Source organism: Schistocerca americana, chromosome 9, assembly GCF_021461395.2.
Source record: "Schistocerca americana isolate TAMUIC-IGC-003095 chromosome 9, iqSchAmer2.1, whole genome shotgun sequence".
NCBI classification, from domain to species: Eukaryota; Metazoa; Arthropoda; class Insecta; order Orthoptera; family Acrididae; genus Schistocerca; species Schistocerca americana.
In genome coordinates, this window is record NC_060127.1 from 117923617 (window position 1) to 117948306 (window position 24690).

General features: G+C 42.7%; 1 protein-coding gene across 1 annotated transcript in view; it reads left to right on the forward strand.

Moving 5' to 3' along the window:
• The window catches only part of LOC124551011 (DNA topoisomerase 2-like), a 146397-nt gene that overhangs the window by 113641 nt on the left and 8066 nt on the right, over positions 1 to 24690 (forward strand). The window contains exons 23-24 of the mRNA XM_047125855.1: positions 13936 to 14086; positions 15175 to 15413. Coding sequence (XP_046981811.1) covers positions 13936 to 14086; positions 15175 to 15413 — 390 coding nt within the window. The remainder of the gene's footprint in view (positions 1 to 13935; positions 14087 to 15174; positions 15414 to 24690) is intronic.

Here is a 24690-nt window from a genome sequence, read left to right on the forward strand (position 1 = left end):
AGATTTTTTTTTATGTGGTTGGGAGGCTTGGTACGGGGTTCACTAATCCTTTCTGAATCCAGTTCAGGAGCTGCTCGTACAAAAAAAGTGGTGGCATCATCCAGATTCATTTGCTGGAAGGATTGGTGACACACTGATCACGTGTCGCGCTATTGTACATTGTTACTACTGCTATTCTACATGCAGCAGTTGGTCATTTGGAACAAGCCCAATACGTAATCTGTGAATAGTGTTCACGTTTTCACTATTACATCTCTCCAATCGACCTATTTGGCTTCTACTGTGTTGCTGTCCCCTGATTGTCAGTTGATGCTTAATGCTACCTGAGAAACTAGACAATCTCTGGTTTTCTGTGTACCCTGGTTCCATCTCCAATTTTCTACTGTTCTGCAATGAGTGAGGGTGGCAATTCTTCTGGAAAACCTGGAATCCTCAGGGAACAACATTTTACCTGGAAAAATCGGGGAAGACTCGAGGAATTGTGCATTTTTCACCTAGTACTGAAATTGAATTTTATTGAGTTTTATAAATCTCAAATTTTAAAATACTTAATATCCGAGAATGTTAATTATATAACTATTGTTCCAAATAAATTAGCAGTGTTTAAAAACTGCAGTTTAAGTACTGTGTGTGGCTGGTATACAGCTCAGCTGGGAGGAAAGAAAAGTAATTATTGCGGTATACTGCCCCCACCTGCTCCCGGAAATCTGCCTCTTCACACTCAGAATTCAGGGAATCCTTTTTTCCATGTTTGAGTAGCCACCCGTGTATTCAGTTATAATCAGCAGTTTCGCAATTTAAATCAGGTTTTGAATCTCATTCTTACCATTATTTAATCTGTTCGGAACCTTCTGGTCTTAAAGATCTCTTACTTGTATACAATCTTCTTTCACAACTCTTAAACAACAGTCAAATTGTGCTCCAGACAAAATTATACCAGTTAATGTCCTGCATCATTCTGTTCCTCCAGTGCCTGTTCTAGGTTCTACTGCTTTTCCTTCTCTTTCCTTATGTTCATCACTGCATGATTTTCACCCTCCTAACAATCCTGAATAAGTTCCATCTGGTTGCATATTTTTTGTATTTTCGTCACTGGTAGTGGTAGTAGGTATATACACCCCTACTAGAGATCACACAGGATAATGTGGCCCCTGCCCAGAAACGCAGTCTCGTCCTGGTCACTGGGTGAGTCCACTGCTCTGTTCCGAAGGGGCAGCTGCTTCAGTAGTGTGCCGCGTGCTGTGCTGCCACATGCCACCCCAAGTACTTGGAGTGTTCTCATTGCCCTCTGTGTTCTGAGTAGTAGGGCATCAGAGTCCCTGTGCACAGCAGGTGCAGGTAAGTGATTTGAATCATGCAGTGTCATAGAATTTTATGTTGGAAGGGGCAAGAGGCAGTGGGTGAGTAAAAATCCCATTAAAAAGTGTGGTTGAGAAGGTGACACTAGCCACTGGCGTTTCCTATTGGATAATAAAGAGAATAGACGGTGGGAAGGGAAATGTGTCTACAGCTACTTTCCAAGGCTTCTCTATTCCGGGAAATATGTGGAAGGAGAATGATAGACATTTCAATAATTTTGAGGAACAAGTTGTCAAGAGGCTGTTACATAATTTCCACATGACACAGAACCCAATAGTCACTAGCCCCATTAATGAAAGTAAACCTGTTGTTTGAAAGAGATATTTCACCATTATGATCCTTGCTACACATGTTATAAAAGGTGGGCCTGCGGTCTCTTATGGCTGGAGGGGATTGGCACCAGAACTGCACGCGTGCACACGCACGCCGCCTAATTACCGTACATTTTGAGGAGGTGCGGGATGAGTGACTCTACTTTGTCACATCCCAAATGTCTTGGAAATTGCCACTGTGTTCATCAAACCACTGACTCTTCTGGCCTTGTGACATGGTGCATTATCTTAATGGAAAATGCCACTGCTGTCGAGAAAAATGATTGTCATGAAGGGGTGTATGTGGTCTGCAACCAGTGTATGATATTCCTTGGCCATCATGGTGCTTTGCACAACCTCCACTGGACCCACACATGCCCACATGAATGTTTTTCAGAGCATAAGGGAGCCACCATCAGTGTTTGTCCCACAGTTTAGGTGTCAAGGAGCTAGCTGTTCGCCTAAAAAACAATGGATTCACAACACAAGCATACCTGCACAAAGTTAAATAAATTCAGCAAAACAGATTTTGAGTAGGGAATAGTGAAACATGTATGTTTTGTTTCTGCCCAGTTTAACTTTTAAGTGCAAATGTGTCTCGAAAGGTAATTTGGCATTTTAGCTTCAGAGGGAATATCTTCAAAATGGTGGTGTATAAAAAAATATTTTTCATACAAAAGCTGATACATAATTAACATTCTTCAAAACTGTAAATCAGCGTTTTTTAGTAATTTGAAATTTTGCAAACTAACTTATCACCATCATCATCATCATTTAAGACTGATTATGCCTTTCAGCGTTCAGTCTGGAGCATAGCCCCCCTTATAAAATTCCTCCATGATCCCCTATTCAGTGCTAACATTGGTGCCTCTTCTGATGTTAAACCTATTACTTCAAAATCATTCTTAACTGAATCCAGGTACCTTCTCCTTGGTCTGCCCCGACTCCTCCTACCCTCTACTGCTGAACCCATGAGTCTCTTGGGTAACCTTGCTCCTCCCATGCGTGTAACATGACCCCACCATCTAAGCCTGTTCGCCCTGACTGCTACATCTATAGAGTTCATTCCCAGTTTTTCTTTGATTTCCTCATTGTGGACACCCTCCTGCCATTGTTCCCATTTACTAGTACCTGCAATCATCCTAGCTACTTTCATATCTGTAACCTCAACCTTATTGATAAGGTAACCTGAATCCACCCAGCTTTCGCTCACATACAACAAAGTTGGTCGAAAGATTGAACGGTGCACAGATAACTTAGTCTTGGTACTGACTTCCTTCTTGCAGAAGAGAGTAGATCGTAGCTGAGCGCTCACTGCATTAGCTTTGCTACACCTCGCTTCCAGTTCTTTCACTATGTTGCCATCCTGTGAGAATATGCATCCTAAGTACTTGAAACCGTCCACCTGTTCTAACTTTGTTCCTCCTATTTGGCACTCAATCCGTTTATATTTCTTTCCCACTGACATTACTTTCGTTTTGGAGATGCTAATCTTCATACCATAGTCCTTATATTTCTGATCTAGCTCTGAAATATTACTCTGCAAACTTTCAATCGAATCTGCCATCACAACTAAGTCATCCGCATATGCAAGACTGCTTATTTTGTGTTCACATATCTTAATCTCACCCAGCCAGTCTATCGTTTTCAACATATGATCCATAAATAATATGAACAACAGTGGAGACAGGTTGCAGCCTTGTCTTACCCCTGAAACTACTCTGAACCATGAACTCGGTTTACCGTCAACTCTAACTGCTGCCTAACTATCCATGTAAAGACCTTTAATTGCTTGCAAAAGTTTGCCTCCTATTCCATAATCTCATAGAACAGACAATTACTTCCTCCTAGGAACCCGGTCATATGCCTTTTCTAGATCTATAAAGCATAGATACAATTCCCTGTTCCACTCATAACACTTCTCCATTATTTGTCGTAAGCTACAGATCTGGTCCTGACAACCTCTAAGAGGCCTAAACCCACACTGATTTTCATCCAATTGCTCCTCAACTAATACTCGCACTTTCCTTTCAACAATACCTGAGAAGATTTTACCCACAACGCTGATTAAAGAGATACCTCTGTAGTTGTTACAATCTTTTCTGTTTCCATGTTTAAAGATTGGTGTGATTACTGCTTTTGTCCAGTCTGATGGAACCTGTCCCGACTCCCAGGCCATTTCAATTATCCTGTGTAGCCATTTAAGACCTGACATTCCACTGTACTTGATGAGTTCCGACTTAATTTCATCCACCCCAGCTGCTTTATTGCACTGCAATCTATTGACCATTTTCTCCACTTCCTCAAACGTGATCCTATTTCCATCATCTTTCCTATCCCATTCTACCTCGAAATCTGAAACATTACTGATAGTATTTTCACCTACATTGAGCAACTCTTCAAAATATTCCCTCCATCTGCCCAAGGCATCCACAGGATTCACCAGCAGTTTTCCTGACCTGTCCAAAATACTTGTCATTTCCTTCTTACCTCCCTTTCGAAGACTGCTAATTACACTCCAGAATGGTTTTCCAGCAGCTTATCCCAATGTCTCCAACCTGTTTCCAAAGTCTCCCCAAGATTTCTTCTTGGATGCTGCAATTATCTGTTTGGCTTTGTTTCTTTCTTCAACATAACTTTCTCTGTCTACCTGAGTTCTAGTATGTAGCCATTTTTTATACGCCTTCTTTTTCCTTTTACAGGCTGCCTTGACTGTGTCATTCCACCAAGCTGTTTGCTTCCTCCTACTTTTACACACTACTGTTCCAAGACATTATTTAGCCACTTCTAGTACTGTGTCCCTGTACCTTGTCCATTCCTTTTCCAATGACTGTAATTGACTACATTCAACTAACTGGTACCTTTCTGAGATCGCTGTTATGTACTTGTGCCTGATTTCCTTATCCTGAAGTTTCTCCACTCTTATTCTCCCACATATGGACCTGACCTCCTGCACTTTCGGCCTCGCATTCCCAATTTCACTGCAGATTAAATAATGATCAGTGTCATCAAAGAATCCCCTGAATACACGTGTGTCCCTCACAGCCTTCCTGAATTCCTGATGTGTTATTATATAGTCAATGACAGATCTGGTTCCCCTGCTTTCCCAAGTATACCGGTGAATGTTCTTATGTTTAAAAAAGGAGTTTGTGATTACTAAGCCCATACTGGCACAGAAATCCAAGAGTTGCTGCAAACTAACTTATCACCATCAATTAATTTTGAAAAATGAAAAATTTCGTTCATTTTATGGGCTTGGTGTAAAAAAAAAATCACATGTTATAAATTTCTTTACAAATTATCATTATTATAATTACTTTCTATCATAATAATAGTTATTATTTACAATTAAAAAATACATGTATGTGAAATGATAAAACAAAAAAATATAAATCTCATATGTATGTCGGATGATTTAAAACCTTAAACAAATATAAGTAAAATTAATAATTAGAATAGTAATGAATGTTCAGATACTTTAACTAGCTGTGATGAAAAGACTCGCAGCTTATCGTCTACAGCTTATTTTGCAAAAAGGTATTTCAGAAATCGGCTTTATTACACAGGAATGGAATCTGAGGAAGTAGACCTCACTAAAATTGCCGTGACATCACAATGAGATCAGTCAGTGAGTGAGTGAGTGTGTGCATCAGAAAGGAAATAGCACGCAAAATATGGAGTGATGCAGGGAATGCAATCAATTAAAAAACCAACAAACTGTGGCCAAGAAATGAGGGGACCACCCGGCTGCTGAGCTCACTGCCACACATGACATCCATCATTTCAATGACTGATTCACAACCTGTGCCTTCCCACGAACACCAACTTTTCTGAATTGCGCAGGTGGGAACTTCCCTGTAATATATCCTATGTTCCCGTGACCCTCCTGACCTCAACCTTCATTAGCCATTGTCCTCACCCATCCAGCCTCCCTGTTCCCATTCCAGCACTGCACAGCCCTCATTCCACCATTGCATTCAGTCTTTTTACTTCTCTCCTTTTCCACCAACCCCCAACCCTCCCCCACTCCCCTCTGCCCTCCGTCTAACCTCCTGACGGAACATAGCTGCCGTGCCCTACCCTCTGTCCACCTTGTCCCTGCGCACTCCCCGGCAGCACTGCATTCTCTGCCATCCCTACCCTACTATTCCTGCTCTTCCCCACCTCAGCCTCCTCCTTACCCCCACCCAGTCGTCACTCCCATCGTGCACCGTTGCTGCTGCTTGCAATGTGGCTACAGTTGCTGAGATGACAGTCGTGTGTGTGTGTGTGTGTGTGTGTGTGTGTGTGTGAGTGTGTGTGAGTGAGTGAGTGAGTGAGCTGTGCGCGTCATGTTTCTGACGAAAGCTCTAACAGTCTTTTTGTTGCCTATCTGTGACTTAGCATCTGTGCTGTATGGTGAGCGGAAACTTTCCTTTTCATAATATTGTTAAATTATGGGACAAATTTAAGGTCAAAGACTAACCTTTCCACACCACTGTCCTCCGAACTACTGCCTAATAGGATAACTCTAGCATGTAGCCACCCAACACTAGCACTGTTCCCTGTCGCAATTGAAAGCAAAAAAGATGTCGGATCTGACACCAATTTTGGTAGGAAGTATTGCCCCGGTTCGGAAATATTGTAGATCCGGGGCTGATGTGCAGAGCAGTCTGAGCTATAGTGGGGAAGTGTGTAGTCTCCACGTGACCCATGTTAGTGATTTTGTTTGTTTTCTCTTCGTTTACTGCTCTTACGTCAAATGAAAACAGAACGAATTTCTGTGGACGGGAGCTATCAACTGAGTCTATCGATTATTCATATGACTTTGAAACGCATCGCTGTCGATTTTTGAACACATTCTAAGTTAATTTCTGAATGAATCCTTAGTTGATTTTTGAATGCGTACATAGTGTACATGTTGTCTCTGTCAGGGGAATCCTCGTCTCATGTAGAAACAAACTTTCCTACATACAAAAGGGGCTATACATGCTGAGCGAGGTAATTCCGAATGGATGAATGCCAACTGCTGCCTGATTGTGTGGTTGACTGGGTTTGCGAATGATGGGCGTTGTTATAATTACTAGCTAAATCCATAGATTCAGACTACCAGAGTGGAAATGAACAAATAACAGGTAAGAAAGATTACGTATTAAAATGTCTGAGCACTTTGGGACTTAAAACCTGAGGTCATCAGTCCCCTAGAACTTAGAACTACTTAAACCTAACTAACCTAAGAACATCACACACATCCATGCCTGAGGCAGGATTCGAACCTGTGACCGTAGCGGTCGCGCGGTTCCAGACTGAAGTGCCTAGAACCGCTCGGCCACTGCAGTCAGCGATTATATATTACCTTCTTGATATATCCAAGAAAATGAAATTTTGACAGAATTTTTGGCCAGATCGCTATACTAGTAAGGGCCAGTTGTACAGTCCCCAGCTAGCAGCAGCTTTAAGTTCTTTTTTGGAAGTAGCACAGAAAATGCGTTGTACGATCATGTAACAACGCCTAACCGGAGAATAATCGCAGGATAATTAAGCCGGTGATTATGGCAGAGTTAGTGAAGTTAACCGGCGAATAAGCTTTGACATTGAAGGAATAGTTACAGAATTAAGGACAGCAAAATTCTTAGTTAGAATGAGGAAGGAGAAGAAACGGGGAAATCACACAAATTATGGAACAATATGACAATTCAGTTTGTATAAAAATTTCGTGCCACTACTTATAGATTTCATGTTTGAGGAACTGGAGCACATGAATGAAGTGTGAAACTATTTCCTAAAGTAAAGCTTTTTGCTTGTAGTAGGCTTAATAGGCATTTGATATTGGCACTTCGTGAATTATATTATGTCGTGTTATAAAAATGACCATTTGTGCCAAAACAGTCTTGTTTATTTGGTGTGTGTTACAACTGTTGCAGTATTAGAAAGGCTTATTTTGTTTTATCTAGCAGAGTGTGACAATATAGATGTAATCAGATCAAGAAACCACACCAGCCTTGGGTCCTGTTTGTATTAATAGCTTTTTCAGTATTAGACAACGACATTTTGATTTTTCATGTAGCAAACGTTTGACGAACTTTGAGGTAAGCTATTCTTTCGCAAAAAGGAAAGCACACCATGTAAAGCTGTAGCAGGATTAGAGAGGAAAAAAAAATTCTAGGAGCTAAGGATTGAAGATATGTGTGTTGTCTTGATTGTCTCATGTCTTTACTGGTTTTATGTATTCTATATTTAATTTTGTCACACAAAGCAGGAAGTTGTTAGCTGATAGGGAATAAAGAGTGCAAATATTCTGAAGAGGTTTTTAGGAGGAGGACAGAATGTCAAACTGGCCAACTGTAAGCATGAGAGGCACCACAGGACATTTTAATTTCCACTGTCCTGAATATGTTTTGATGGCATCCATTACAAAATATACACATTTCAATTCCACAGAGCAAAATACAGTGATGTGCAATAGGACAATGCTGTGTGAAGAGGTGTGGCGCTGCACTTCGGCACACTTACAGTCAAATAACATATCTTACATTTCCTCGAACACACATGTTTTATGCATTAGACTCTTCAGAAAGATGTGCGCTACAAAATGAATATATTTTTGAAAATTTGATTTTTTCGATTTTTTGACTTCCTACCTCAAATGCTCGAGGGAGTGGCGGGGCATTACCCCGGTTCCAAAATATCGTAGATCCGGGGCTGATGCGCAGAGCAGTCTGAGTTATATTGGGGAAGTGGGTAGTCTCCACATGATCCATGTTTACATTTAGTGATTTGCTGTGTCCTCTTAGTTTACTGCTCTCGCGTCAAATGAAAACAAAACAGATTTCTGTGGCTGGGGGCTATCAAGTGAATTAATATACATTCATATAATTACAGAAGGGTAAAATGTGTTGTTAGTTGCAGATTTTATTTTATTTCCACCAAGCACTAATTGCCTTGCAGAACAATGAAGTTACTTTCGTCAGTTTGCTACAGAAATTTTCTTTTATTTATCCTTTCCACTGAGGCAGACAATATATTTGAAACGAATTGTTTAATTCCACACACTGTTCGCTGCATTTCAACTGCATGTTTTCAACTTATAGCACGTATGGCATTATGCCATAATAAAGAACCAAACATGAGATAACATAGTACTGGTACTCAAAGAACATTTACATCCCAAAAACTACATTAAAAAGCTTAATATCAGGTCGTGGCCTCCTTCACTGGGAGTCTAGACATACAAATGTGCACTTTAAATGTGCGCATTTTAGTATGGGTCACGAAATTCCAATGCTTTTGGTATTCTCTGATGTCGTGTTTCTTTTATGACATAATGTAAGATCTTCTAATGTTTTACATGTATGAACATACGGGCTCCCTACGACATCATAGCTGCGCGAGTGCGGTGACCCCCCTCATCTGGCCCTCTCTGGCAACTGCAGAAATGAACCTATTTCAAATAGGTCGCGGGAAAATATTCAGAATGGTGGTTTGAAAAGTGTTGCTATCAAAGTAAATTTCCTTTTACGCAAGTTGAGAATGTTCGATGAATTTCTTAAATCACAGAGCGTTTGACTCTCATTTAAAAATAAACTCTGATGAAGAGTCATTTAGATGAATTTCGAGCCCAGAAGATCAGACATTTAGGACTGTCGGCTAACAGGGAAAAAGTATGTTTTCATCTGGAAGAAAGTGTATTTTTAACTGGAAAATCTGGGAATTTTTTTCCTTGTCCGCGTATACATCCTGATATAGGGGACAGTGTGTTTTTTAACCAGGAAATCTGGAAAAATCTGGGATTTTTTTCTTGTCAGTGTATACACACTGCAAGTACTTCTTTTTTGATACAGTTTGCTTTGTGTAACAATGACTACGCAGTGGTCAAAATTGCCTTTCAAATGATGAACAGTGTCAAGAGATGAAGAGAAGATTGGCATGTTGGCATAGATGTACCAGGAGGTTTTATCAAGGATAGAGGATAAAATGTCTACATGTACATTGATACTCTGCAAACCACAGTACGGTGTGTGGTAGAGTGTACCCTGTAACACTACTTGTAATTTCCTTTCCTGTTCTAATTACAAATAGAGAGAAAAAAAACTGTCTGTGTGCCTGCATGTGAGCCATAATTTCATGTATCTTATCTCCATAGTCCTTACATGCAATATATGTTGGCAGCATTAGAATCATTTGGCAGTCAGCTTCAAATGCCGGCTCTCTAAACTTTTTTTTAATAGTGTTTATCAAAAATAATGTCGCCTTCCCTATAGAGATTCCACTCATAGTGTCCAAAGCACCTCTGTAGCACTTATGTGTTGTTCGAATCTATCGGCAACAAATCTAGCAGCCCGCTTGTGAACTGCTTCGATGACTCCCTTCAATCCGACCTGGTATGGATCCCAAACATTTGAGCAGTACTCTAGAATAGATTGCACCAGCATCCTATATGCGGTCTCCTTTACACGCGAACCACTATTTCCTGAAACACTAAATAAACAAGTCGACCATTCACCTTCCCCACCATAGTTCTCATATGCTCATTCCATTTCATCTATCTCTGTGTTGTTATGCCCAGATATGGAAACAACTTGACTGTGTCGAGCAGAACAGTAGTAATATTTTGTCCGAAAATTACATGTTTGTTTGTCCTACTCATCAGCATTAATTTACATTTTCTCCAGATTTAAAGATAGCTACCATTTGTCACACTGACTAGAGAGTTTGTCCAAGTCATATCTTCCTACAGTCACTCAACTTCGATAACTTACTCTACACCACAGTGTTGTCAGCAAACAGATTGCTGCTCACCTTGTCCGTAGAGGGAGAGGGGGGGCACTCCTGACGATACCCTTGTCTCTGATGAATCCTCTCTGTTGGAGGCAAATAGTGGATCCTGTTCCGTAAGAAGTCTTCGAGCCACTCACATAATTGTGAACTTCAGCCATATACTCATATCTTCGTTTACAGCTTGCAATGGGGCACTATGTCAAATGCTTTCGACAAATCTAGAAATACGGAATCTGCGTGCCGCCCTTCATCCATAATTTACAGTACATCATGTGAGAAAAGTGCAAGCTGAGTTTAGCATGAGCGATGCTTTCTAAAAATGTGCCAATTCGTGGGCATAAGCTTCTCAGTCTCAAGGAAGTTGAATGTATTTGAACTGAGAATATATTCAAGGATTCTGCAGCAAACCAAAGTTAGGGATATTGGTCTATGATTTTGCAGGTTTGTTCGTTTACCATTCTTATATACATGGACCTTTTACCAGTCACAAGTGACCTTTACCTGGGTGAGATTCATGATAAATGCAGGCTAGGTAAGGTGCCAATGCTGTAGAGTACTCTGTGGAAAATCTTTCTGGTATTCAAGCCAGACATGGTGATTCATTTGTTTCCAGATCTTGCGGTTTCTGTACAGTGTTGTCCATGCAGACGTCTGTCAGACGGTCAAATGATGGTGTGTTTGCATGATTCTCCTGTGTGAGTAAGTCCTTGAATGTGCAATTTAAAACTTTGGCTTTTGTTTTACTATCTTCAGCTGCCACACCAGATTGGCCAAAGGGACTGAATGAAAGCCTTAGACCCTCTTAGTGGTTTTACTTAGGACCACAATTTTCTTGGGTTCTCTGACAGAACTTGTAAGGTGTGGCTGTGGTAATTGCTGTATGCTTCACACTACATCTTCTCACAGATACCCAAATCTCTAATAAACTTTGCTTGTCACCAATTGTGCGTTCCCTTTTGAACTGAGTGCAACAGCATCTTCATAATTTTGTTACTAAACCATGTTTGGCCTTCCCAATCTTCTGTCCACTTACTAGGCACATAACTCTCCAAAGCACAATTTACAGTCCGCTTAATCTATGTGATCAAAAGTATTGGCACATCCCCCAAAAAATAAGTTTTTCATATTAGGTGCATTGTGCTGTCACCTGCTGCCAGGTACTCCATATGAGCGACCTCAGTAATCATTAGACAGCGTGAGAGAGCAGAATGGGGTGCTAAGCGGAACTCGCAGACTTCAAACGTGGTCGGATGATTGGGTGTCACTTGTGTCACACGTCTGTATGAGAGATTTCCACACTCCTAGACATCCCTAGGTACACATTTTCCAATGTGATAGTGAAGTGGAAATGTGAAGGGACACATGCAGCTAAAAAGCATACAGGCTGGCCTCGTCTGTTGACTGACAGAGACCGCCGACAGTCAGAGGGTCGTAATGTGTAATAGGCAGACATCTAACCAGGCAGTCACACAGGAATTCCAAACTGTATCAGGATCCACTGCAAGTACTATGACAGTTAGACGGGAGGTGAGAAAACTTGGATTTCGTTGTCGAGCGGCTGCTCAGAAGCCGCACGTCGTGCCGGTAAATGCCAAACGACACTTTGCTTTGTGTAAGGAGTGTAAACATTGGACGATTGAACAGTGGAAAAACATAATGAGCAGTGCCGAATCACGGTACACAATATGGCAATCTGACGGTAGGATGTAGGTATGGTGAATGCCTGGTGAACGTCTTCTGCCAGTGTGTGTAGTGCCAACAGTAAAATTCGGAGGCAGTGGTGTTATGGTGTACTCATGTTTTTCATGGAGGGGGCTTGCACCCATTATTGTTTTGCGTGGCACTATTACAGCACAGGCCTAATTGATATTTTAACCACCTTCTTGCTTCCCACTGTTGAAGATCAGTTCGGGGGTGGCGCTTGCATCTTTAAACACGATCGAGCACCTGTTAATAATGCACGGCCTGTGGTGGAATCGTTACATGACAATAACATTCCTGTAATGGACTGGCCTGCACAGAATCCTGACCTGAATCCTATAGAAAACCTTTGGGTTGTTTTGGAAGACCGACTTAGTGTCAGGGCACCTGATTGAACGTATGCCTGCGAGAGTGGAAGCTGTCATCAAGGCTAAGGGTGGGACAACACCATATTGAATTTCAGCATTACCAAGGGAGGGCACCATGAACTAGCAACTCATTTTCAGCCAGATGTCCGGATACTTTTTGTCGCATAGTGTATCTTCGCCCATAATCCCTCTGCATCCATCTTACTGGAACTAAGTGATGTCAGTTCACTGTATAAATGAGATGCTAACAACTGTCTGCTCTATCTAGCAGAAACACTCCCTTAGCCTTCTTGACTGATTTGTTAACTTTTGTAATCATAGTTCATATTATTGACGTGTTGGGATTCAAAGTTAAAAGAGATGTAGGACAGGCAAAGGTGTGAAAGTTGTTTGAGGTGGTGCAGTATCTTGCTGACTAGTAACAGATGTGGGTGGAGGAAAGTAGGGATGGTATGTCACCACAGGACATTGGCTACCACCCACTGACTGAGCCTTACTGGGTTTTGCTATGTCTGGTGGTCTCATGTTGTGGGTCTCCTGTGTTCAATGTTGCGAATGACTGGCACTCAGCCTTCCAACTTTAAATGTTGCTGTACTGTTTCTACCACCAGGCAGAGACAGCAATTACTGCAAGATCATAACTGCTTGCTTTCACCACCACAGGATGCCCCCATTACAGGTGAAACTTGTTTTTGTATAGGCAAGTAGCTGTGGTGCCCAGCTTTGCTCAGGGAGTTGGTATGAGATTGTGTGGTAGTTGAAATGAAGGGATAAACTTTAAAGTATGGCGTAAAATGATTTTGTCACACTTCACTGTCTGTTTTTGTTCACTCATTCCACAAATTTTTTGGTTCTTCAGTTCGTTACTGATAAGAAACTGATGTTCGAACACACGACTGGTCTTGCTTTGTATATTCCTACCAGAGGGTAGCCTCACTAGTGGCAAATTCCAGAACATACCAAAAAGGCCCAGAATGGTCCACAATGTTCCAGAAGATTCCACAACATTAGTGTGTCTCGTGAAATGTTCTAAAATGATTTAGGATGTTCCCAAACATCATGGATTCTTCACAAATGTTCAGGACTATTCCTGAACTTTTCAGAACATCGCTTATAATTGTGAAACATTCTGGAATGTTATGGAATGCTCTTGAATACTCTCAAATGTTCTGCAATATTTTAGAAAATTATAGAGGGCGAACCTTCCCAGCTCTTATATCTTCAAAAGCCCACCATTCAGATAAAAATTGATACCACCTTCATGACTAGGGGATGGCTACACACCATATAACTCCCTTGTTCGTACCAGGTATCGTTTCTGAGCTTTAGCAGAATGCACATCGTACACTTAATTTTATAATATATATTGATTTATTTTTGTTATATATATATATAATATTTTGTAAATAGTGTGGGATGTCTCTTATTTGTTGCTCCAGCGGCAAAGGCGAAGTTCACATTCAGTGACAGCGATGAAGAAGAAGGAAAAAGTGATGAAGAACTGGAGCTGCATGATAATATCTTGGTGCAGGAGAGCGAAATTGTCCCACATGTGGATGCAGAATTGAACACCGCTGATGACAGCTTCATGTGAGTTGATAGCATTGGATTTAAGGGTGCTATGAATGACAGTCAATAATAATTCCTGTTCCTGCTGCCTTTTTTTTTTTTATTATTTCCTCACATGATGAAATCTGGTTTTTCTCAGTTGAAAGCTTTTGTTGGCCACCACCTTCCAGCTGCTCTCTTTCCCTCTTTATATTTTTTAATTCTTTCTTCTAGGTTTATCTGATATTGTATGCACACTGTCCAAAGAAAGCAACTGTTGTCATACAAACTTTTTCCAGTTTGTTGTCATAAAATTTCATTGTATCTTTTACTATGTGAGAGCAATGTCAGTTCCTTTATAATATATCTTCTTTATGCAGAAAAGCCCCTTTTGGTCTCAGCATTCCCATGAGGCAGAGCTCATTTCACCACTGTACTTATCTGAGAATATTTCAGTTGTTGTGCACTTCGTATTGATGGATTGGTTCCAGTAACTGTCAGTTGGATATTGTGTTGAAGCAGAACACACTCACAACTTACAATGACACCCAACTGGAAAAGCTTCCATTCATCCACTAACTGATCACAATCAGTATCCAACGGCAATGCTCTTGCGGTGCTTACAGCATCACTGACACTTGCTGGTGATTTTCTGGTGGTTATTTTATGCTCTTGCTCTCACAAACCCATCCAACTTGCCTCAGATTGAATAAAATGACCTGCTGACTTCTAACAAGTAGTAGTTACTGAAAGTTACTACAGATAAGTGACCTGTTGGCAGCGCTGTATAACCATTCAGAAATTGATCTTCTGTAATTACATTTTCCTGGAGTCACATTGAGTCTCAGCCTTACCTACATCAGGATAGAATATGTAGCTGTGAACTGAAATTTCTGCCAAGGCCCGGACTTGTCAGCCAAATTGGCCAGGTGGTGTAGTGGATAGCACATCTAGCATCTAGTAAACAGTGTCAGCCCAAATCTTGATGCATTACTTCAGCTTCTATCCTTATTGTTCAGAAATTGCCTGTAGTTGTATTAAAAAATGGATTCTTGTTAGTGATTAGATGACGTGCATGATGTGAAATCAGATTAAAAGTGATCTCCTAAATGCAGTGGTATGTTTTGCAGGGGAGAAAATGTGGTGAGCAGTTCAATCAGAGAGCCCAAAGAGAAGACAAAGAAAGAGGCTAAACAAAAGAAGAAAGCAGTTAAAAGGATATCTGTCTCTGACTCGGACATTGAGAAAATCATTGTCAGTGATACGGACAGTGAGTTTGAAGTGAAGAAAAAAAAGGCAGCTAAACCAAAGAAGAAAAAAGTTGCAAGGATCTCTGATTCGGATGGCCCATCGACGAGCAAGCCTCAGGGTAAGTATTAATTTTCAGATAAGTTGTTTAAGAACTATGAACCACATTTACCCATAGTCATTGTAATTATATTTTGCTGTCAGTGTGTTATTAGGCTTCTATATTTTGTTTTGTACAAAGTGTAATTGCAGTGTGTTAATTATCACCCTCCCACTCCACCCACCCATGAACCGTGGATTTTGCCATAGGTGCCTTGGCATTACGGGTAGCTGTACTGTAGGTGCAAACATAATGGAGGGGTATCTGTTGAGAGGCCACGCAAAAAAATGGCCTTGCTGTGCTGGTCCTGTGAACAGCTAAAACCAAGAGGAAACAGCTGTAATTTTTCTCGAGGACATGCAGCTGTAGTTTGTGGTTAAATGATGTTCTCTTCGGTTAAATATTCCAGAGGTGAAGCAAAGTAACACAGCCCATGGGTGAAGTGGAGATGGAAGTTGTATACGCTCCTGGACAACCGGGAAAAACCCGAGAATTATTTCATCTGGGAGAAAACCAGGGAACTCGGGAATTTTTCATTGTTTTAGTTTTTGGTTAAATTTTTGTATTTTTCACTGCTAAGAACTGATACTCCAACAAAGAATATTACTGTATCCCACTACTGCAGAGTAATACTGCAACAATAAAACGAGAGAGAGGGAGAGACACTTTAGTTGCAAAGGTAAAATACAGTTTACAACAACAAAACACCGTGAACTAAGTGTTCACCAACAGCAAAATGTCTAAGACCTTAGGACGACAACGACTGTGCAATAATTAGTAACAATTAACTGGTTTCTATGAGTGCGGCATCACAACTGTTTACATTAGGCTTGCTTGAGCAGTTGCCAGCGGGCTCAGTAGCATGTGCAGCTGAGTGTTGTATGAGCAGTGCTTTCTCCTGCTTCCTGCTACTTGAAGTGTAGCTGTTAGCTGTATCGACAGTAGCAGCCAGATGCTAATGAGAAAAATATTTCTGGCACGTACTAGCTGCCAGATGTGTGCATGCACTGAGTTGTTAGTATAGTGGAGAGGGGGTAGTCTCAAAGTGATTCTTATTTACATTTAGTGATTTCGCTGTTTCCTCTAAGTTTACGGCTCTCACATCAAATGAAAACAAAATCGATTTTTGTGGCCGGGAGGTATCAAGTGAATTAAAATACATTCACTTAATTACAGAAGGAATATGATTAGTTTCAGTTTTATTATTTTATTTCCAGGTTTTTGGCAGTAGATCATTAATCGCCTTGCAGAACAATGAAGTTACTTTTTGTCGGTAAAGAAATTTGGCTTTTATTAATCTTTTCTGTTGAAGCACTCAATCTATTTGAAATGAAGTGTTTCATTCCAGAGTATTGACTAGTTCCAATAGTTTCCTAATTTAAAGTGCACATTTTCACCTTCTGGCATCATGCCATAACAAAGAACCAAGCAAGAGATAGTACAGCACTGGTACTCCAAGAAAATTTACACCCCGGAAACCACACTGAAAACCTTAATATCAGGTGGGATCTACTTTGTTGTGAATCTGGACAATCCAATGTCCGCGTAAAGCCAAATTATGCATTTTAGCACAGTTTACGAAATTCCTATGACATTGACGTATCCTCTGATGTCTTGTTCCATCATCACGTAACGCAAGATCTCTTAATGCTTTAGACATACAATATATGGGCTTCCTACATCGTCACAGGTGCACACGTGCAATAATGCCTGTTTCTTGGCGCTCTCTGGCAGCCGTTAAAATGAACCTATTTCTTACAGGTCTTGGGGAAAATATTGCTAATGGTGTTTTGAAAAGTGTTTCTTTCAAATTAAATTTCCTTTTATCGAAGATGAATTATGTTATGTGGGATGAATTTCTTAAATCACAGTGTGTTTGAAACTTAGCACTTTGAGGAATGGCCTTGTAGAATAATTAGAGTCCTGCCGAACAGACATTTGTCATTGTTTTTAATTTTACTGGCACATTTGTGTGATGTGTAACAAATGCAAAAAAAAGACCAATATTACATGTGAACGCTTAGCTCTCCTTGTAACAACATTAACTTTTCCTCTTCATGTGTTCGCGCTACTTAAGTGATACTGATATTGGCTGACGACATGTATCCTATGCTCCGAATATCTGTTATCAGCTGGCAAAATCACATGACATGAGGTGTGATTGGCTTACAAAAAGACATCGCAATCTCGATTTCAGTGCTCCAGAAGCTAACGTGCCCCGTTTAGTGGAATTAGAATGCATACTTCTTTTTTTAATGCAAAAATATGCAGCATATATGTTGCTGCATATCAAAGGTCTTTCCAAAACTCTTTTTTTTCCATTTCCTAAAGTGCTCTATGCTGGTGTATTAAACGTTCACCATTCAAAGGATTGATAAGTTTTACAGTTCAGAGGGAAAATCTATGGAAACTTACTGTGACTTAATATGAAAGTGTGTTTTCACACTAGGAAAAGTGTTTTTTAACTGGGATATCCAGGAAATAATCCTGAAAGTTTTTGCCTTGTCTGTGTACACACCCTGAAGGGTTTCTCATTTTGATTTGGCAGCTCTAGCAGTGTGTGGTTGTGGGAAGAATTTCAGCGTGTCTGGGATTGCGAACATTTACCTGCAGACTAAAAAAAAATTGTGGAACTTCATTTTTTTAGGATGACAATTAACTTTCAATACCACTCACACTTACTGTTAGGTGTAGAAGCTAACAGTATTTAACATGTAGTTGATCTTACTACACAATATTGTTAACCAAATTGTGTGGTTAACAGGCTGAGAGTGCCAATCTCAATCAGACAGGTAAAAAAAGTGAAATTACCCAAATACCACCCACGGGCTCCAGTGGGCTGATTGGTACTAAGCAGCCACCTCGTTATCCTCTGCCAGCGATATCACTGAATGCAGTATGGAGGGGCATGGGGTCAGCACACCACTCTCGTGGCTGGTGTCATTTTTGTAATCTGCAGCAACGACTCTTCAGTTGAGTACCTTGTCAGTTAGCTTCAGAAGGGAAGGGTGCAGCCCATTCTAGTCCTCCCACTGAAGAAACATCCCTGGCAGTTCCGGGAATCGAACCCAGATCCTCCGCGTTGCAGTTACCCACGCTGACCACTCTGATACAGAGATCAACAAAATATGTGGCAGTGCAGTGTTCATTCGTGCTGGTATGTGAGCAAATGAGCTACTTGACACTGGAACTGAATGTTCAGAAAATTGTTCTGCCTTGTATTGGTCAGCAGATCTGAACAAATTTCCACTCTGTTCTTAAGCATCTCCAGAACCCATCTGGCACACAATTCGCAATAACAGTGAGTGTGTGTGTGTGTGTGTGTGTGTGTGTGTGTGTAACATTTTGTCCATGGCATTACAGCCAAAATTCAGGTGTGCACACAGTTTCATTGTAGTAATCTGCAGACTGAAACAGATGCATCTATAGACCCTCTTCATTGTGAGGGATCGCAGGTGAGGTGGTTTGAGCAGGCTGTGGCTTGTCGTGTATACCCTTTCGATAGCTACTGAAAAACTCTGTAGGCACCATCCGTGTCATGTTATTCATATGACATACTTACTGTATAGTCTCCATACACCTTTAGCAAGTGTTTGGCCAATTATGTTCACAGCGTTAGATACTCCACATACTGTCAAACATGCAACCACAATATTGGCTGCTAATGGTAAGTGGGGTGGGACTGCAGGTATCCAATGGTGAGCACAGCATGAGGCTACAGAGCATAGTTGAACTGCTTAGTCAGTAACTCAAGAGTGCTACAGTGCTAGTGGTGTTGATACGAAGCAGAGCAGTGGCAGCAATAACAAAGCAAAACTTGCATTATATCTACAACAGTTGCCGAAGTTGACATTTCATCGAAAAGTAACCCAAGGAATTTCACAGTGTGAGAAAAAGTGACAGATGAAATACTAGCATTTGTGCAAGATAAATAAGAGGAATGCGTGGTGTTGTGTACACTCAGCTGTATGGACAATGTACTTGAAGAGTAAAATGACGACGACAAGTGTTCAGCAAGTGAAAGTTACACTGAAACAGGTGTAGAGCCATGTAGATGATGATGATGATGATGATGATGATGATGATGATCCTTATCAGACAGGCCGCCTCAAATGCTGTCACTGGTGAAACATAATGGAGGACTATCATTGGCAGAGGAACAAGTACTGAACATAACTATGTATGTGGAAGATCATTTGCAGCACAGTAAAAAACATCTATGAACCGATTTCGAATAAGTCTGCAGCAATGTGTGTAGTCCACAAGAACTATGGATATTAAAGACGAGGAACAATCTTCAAGAAACTGAGGTTTGCGTGTTGCAAGGATGGTAATACGGTCTACAGGCTATGTGTGACCTGATCTTGTATGTTATGCACATCAAATTGCATATGATGTAGATTACAATGATCTAGGGGAAGCAGCGGATATTTGCACAACTGCAAACTGCGCTACTGAATTGGAAGGGGTAAGGTAATGAAATTTCAAACAAAACATCAACTTCATGTGGCACAGCAAACTGTGGAGTTAGCCTGAAAGTTTGTAGATAAGATAATCTTATCCCGTCATTCAGTAAGTAATTTGTTCTCATCTCTGACCAATTGGGGCTTGAAGAGGAAATGCAGATTAGAGGTACCCTGAAAATCAGAGGTGCCAAGCAACATCAACCGACATCAATGCCTCGATACATTCATATACAAATATGCCAACTGTTAATCTGGTTGGTAAATTAATGGAAAGCCTTTTGTTATGCTGCAACAAGTTGGAGGTGCTCTGCACCCTACAGTTCTTTCTTGTGTGTGACCTCGAAAGGGCCCTCTAGGGGGTTCACGGTTCTTTCGTGAGTTGTGCGTGGCGCACGTGGGGCCCTGAGCTATTGTGGCCCATTCTTCATTCCCTGGCTGAATTTCCTTCACCCTGCCTCCTCCCTCCCTATCCCCACTCCTTCCCCATTGCTACCTCCTTCCTCTCTCTGGGTGTTCAGAATTTTGTCGACTTGGCTATCCACCTGGTTTCCTGTATTGGCTGCAATTTTGTTCTTTCATCCTTTGTGGCAATTAGCTCCCCACTCGAGGTTTGACCTCCCCTTCAAAATTTAGTTCTTTTAGTGCGAGCAATATGGGAAGAATTTCCTCCCTAGCATCTACAGTGTGGATTCCTCTCTCCCCTTCCGTCACCACTGTAGCCTCCTTCCACCCTGCTGGGTCACTGACACATTAGCCAGTCCATGTGGTGGGGCTGCAATGTACCCATATCACTGAGCCCCTGAGAACACAGGGATTACGCTACTAATACCTGAGGTGTTCCCTCCCCAAGTATGCCAAGGAGTGGTTGCATATCTTCATGGAGCATTGGAGCTCCCGGCAACGGCTGTCTTGCCAGGCGGTCCTCGGTGTGACTGGGTGGCGCCCGTGGGGAGAGCCCCTGGTCAGAGTGGGTGGTATCGGGGCGGATGCTTGGCACACAGTGTATCGAGCTGCAAACAGCCGTCTCTTTGAATGGTGAAGGATCCTTGAATGCTGCTTCGTATGACCAACCTTCCCTTCTGTGGCCACACCGTGGGAGGAGGGCCAGGCTTGCCATCTTGTGATGAAACCCTTTCCCAGTTACCTCATCTGTACTAGGGTGGATGGGGACACATTCACCACCACCACCAAGCCATTGTTTTTTGTGGAGAATATAAAGGACAAGTTTGGTGAAGTGGAGTCTCTTAGTAAGATGCGGCTGGACTCCATCTTGATGTCTATCACTACTCACCATTCTCTGAATATGGGCCAGGCAGTAATTTTTCATAAGGACCTCATCCTGCAAACTGATGTGGAACTCCGGGCTATTCTGGCGTGGCATTCATTTTGTTCAACGTGTGGAGAAGGGCTGCAAAGACAACGGCACCGATACTAGCACCTTCATTCTGGCTTTAGGGGGATACCCTCCCACAGAAGGTCAAGGTTATGTGCTGCAGGTGTGATGTGAAGCCGTACATCCCTCCACCTATTCAGAGCTTTTGGTGGTTGTGCCTTCCCGCTGTATGGCGGACACTTTGTGTGGTGACTGGCCGCCCACTCCCTGAGGGAAGCCCCTGTGTTCTGCCGTCTGTGTGTCAGTTGTGCTTGACTGCCACTCCCCTCGCTCGCCGGATTGCCCAGATTACAAGAGAGAAAAGAAGATCAAAGAATAAAAGTCCGTGGTTCACCTGTCTTACGCTGAGGCTCATCAAAAGTGTCACACATTCCATCCAGTGTCACTGTATTCAACTTGTGCGTCTGTTACTTGCTTTCCTCAGCCCTGTCTCACTCTCCCCTTCCCCTCACCTCCAGTTCCCATGACCTCCCATCAGGGAGCCATTCCCCCTCCCCAGCCGAAGAAGTGCCCCCCTTCTTCAGCATCTGCCGGCGATCGGGCTCCTCCCCAGCATCTCAGGCCACAAGACACACTCGGCCATGAGACATACCATCTGTGCAGCTCAAGGTGGCCTCTCTTTCAGTTCCAGATCTTGCAGAAGCCTTTACTTCCCTTGTGCCCTGCCCGGGGAGGAGGAGGAGGAGGAGGAGGAGAATATAACTCCCATGACAAGGTGCCCGGAGGTGCCATATCGCCCCTCGCAAACTGAGTCTGACATCTTATTTATAGATGTCACCCCATCCTTGTCGGTGACTACAACTGACCAAATGACCTGATGTCCTTCTTGGCTTCATGTCTACCTTGGACTCAAGCTACATGGTCATCACTGAATTGCAACGGATACTATTGTCACCTATCGGAAATGCAGGCTCGTCTCCTCGTATTCTGCATTCTCTCTCGTTCTTAAAGAAACGCATTTCCGTGATGACAACTCTCCAGCTTTTTGTGGTTATTAGGTGTTCTATCAGAACCATGCTGGCCCCGGGGTAGCATCTGGTGGGGTCTGCGCTTTGGGTTGCTCTGATGTCATTAGTGACTGGATTCCCCCTAGGTTCCAAATTGGAAGGGATAGCAGTTAGAATGCAGATGACTCCAGCAATCACCATTTGCAATGTCTACCTCCCACCAGGTAGACCACTTGCTTACATTGCACTGTGTACCTTAACCCAACAACTCCCATTCCCATTTAGCCTCCTTCAGGACTTCAATGCGCACCATCCACTGTGGGGGAGTGTCACTTCAACAGGTAGGGGTACCCTAATTGACCACACATCATGGACCACAATTTGTGTCTCCTGAATGATGGTTCCTATACCAAATTCAGTGCTGCTCATGACACTTTCTCTATCGATCTAACGATCTCATCTCCTGCCCTCGTGGCTTCCCTACATAGATCATCCCACAGTGATCTTTCGGACAGTGACAACTTTCCGGCGATTCTATTGTTCCCCTGCTGCCACCAGGCAGACAGCCCCCCCATGTTGGGCATTCTGCAGGGCCAATTGGCCTTTATATATGTCTGCTGTCCACTTTGACACCTCCGTCTCGAATTCCATTGATGTAGTCATGCAAGGCATCTCTGCCGCTATTCTTCATGCTGCTGGCACTACTGTCTCCCTTTCCATAGATCCTCCTTGTCGTCGACTGGTACCGTGGTGGACCATGGTTGTTGCAGTCGCTGTCCAGGACCGCTGATGGGCGCTGCACTGATTTAAGTGACACCCTTCACACACCAACCTCCTCACTTTTAAGCATCTCTGTGCTAAGACTCGTTACCGTATTAAGCAGAGTAAAAAGGAATGCTCGGAGTGCTATGTTTCCTCCCTGGGGACGTATGCCTCATCATCGCAGGTTTAGTCCAAGCTCCGTAGCCTTCTGGGCTGCCAGCAACAGTCAACTGTCCAGGCTCTGAAATACCAAGGTGCTCTATGCACTGATCCATTGGTCCTCACAGAACACCTCTCAACACACTTTGCCGACGACACCCCCCCCCTCCCCCCTCCCACCCCTTCCAGACGTCTCTGAGGTCTTCAACCACATTTGGCTCACAGGTGCTTCTCCTTCACAATGACGAGACAGTAAAATTACGCTGTCCGGGAAAAACCCAACGTTGCTTCACACCCATTGCCCAATTAGCCTGACGAATGTACTTCGTAAACTGCTCGAAAGGATGGTCAACTTCAGATTTTGTTGGTTACTCAAATCTCGGGGCCTTTTGTCCCCCATATCAGTGTGGCTTCCGGGCAGGGTGATCAACTGACTATTCACTCTGATTGGAATAAGCCATCTGACAGGCTTTTACTCCCCGCCAGCACCTTGTTGTGGTCTTCTTTGACCTACATAAGGCATATGACATGGCTTGGTGCCATCACATTTTAGTTACCCTCCACGAATGGGGCTTCCGTGGTCCCCTTCAGATTTCTATCCGTGAGTTTTTATATGACCGGCTCTTCCAGGTTCGAGTTGGCACTTCACTCTGTCTCCCTCAGGTTCAGGAGAATGGTATCCCACAGGGTTCTGTGCTAAGTTTCACACTCTTCCTCATTGCCTTCAATGGCCTTGTGACCCCTGTTGGGCCTCTGGTTACCCCAGCATTGTACATCGACGATTTTTGCATCTGGTGGAGCTCCCACTCAGTAGCGTCTGCTGAGTGCCAGCTCTGAGGCACCATCTGATGGGCCTCTACGTGGGCAACAGCCAGTTTCCTCCTTCCAAAACGCGGGTTACGCATTTTTGTTGTCAACCGACAGTACACCCCGATCTAGAACCTTATTTACGCAACCAGCTCCTCGACGTTGTAGCACAGTCCTGTTCTTGGGGCTCATTTTTGATAACAAGCTGACATAGGTGCCCCACATTCACCACCTAAAGACTACATATAAGCGGAAGCTTAATGCTGTCTGCCTCCTGGCCCACACATCTTGGTGTAGACTGTTCCACTTTTCTCAGTCTTTTCTGTGCCCTGGTCTTTCCAGGCTAGATTATGGTGGTCACGTTTATGGCTCATCGGCTCCTCCTGCTTTGATACTCCTTGACTATGTCCATCATTGTGGGGTGCATCTGGCTATTGGTGCTTTTCGCACTAATGCTGTTAATAGGCTCCTCACAGAAGCGGGGATTCCAACTCTACACATCTGACAGAGCCAACTCCTTGTTTCCTATGCAATTGCCATTCGCCAATTCTGTGACCGTCCTGTGTACCTTGCATTCTTCGTCAGTGATGTATGTATCCCTCCTAACACCCGCCTGTGGGTGGGGTTGCTCGTTGGCGTGCATCTCGCTTCCCCCCATCTGGATCTCCATCTCCTCTCACTGGTCTGCACCATGTGTCTTTCCCCCACACCACCCCTTGGATGGTGCCTAGACCACAGATTAGGACTTGTCTATTCCAGGGTCC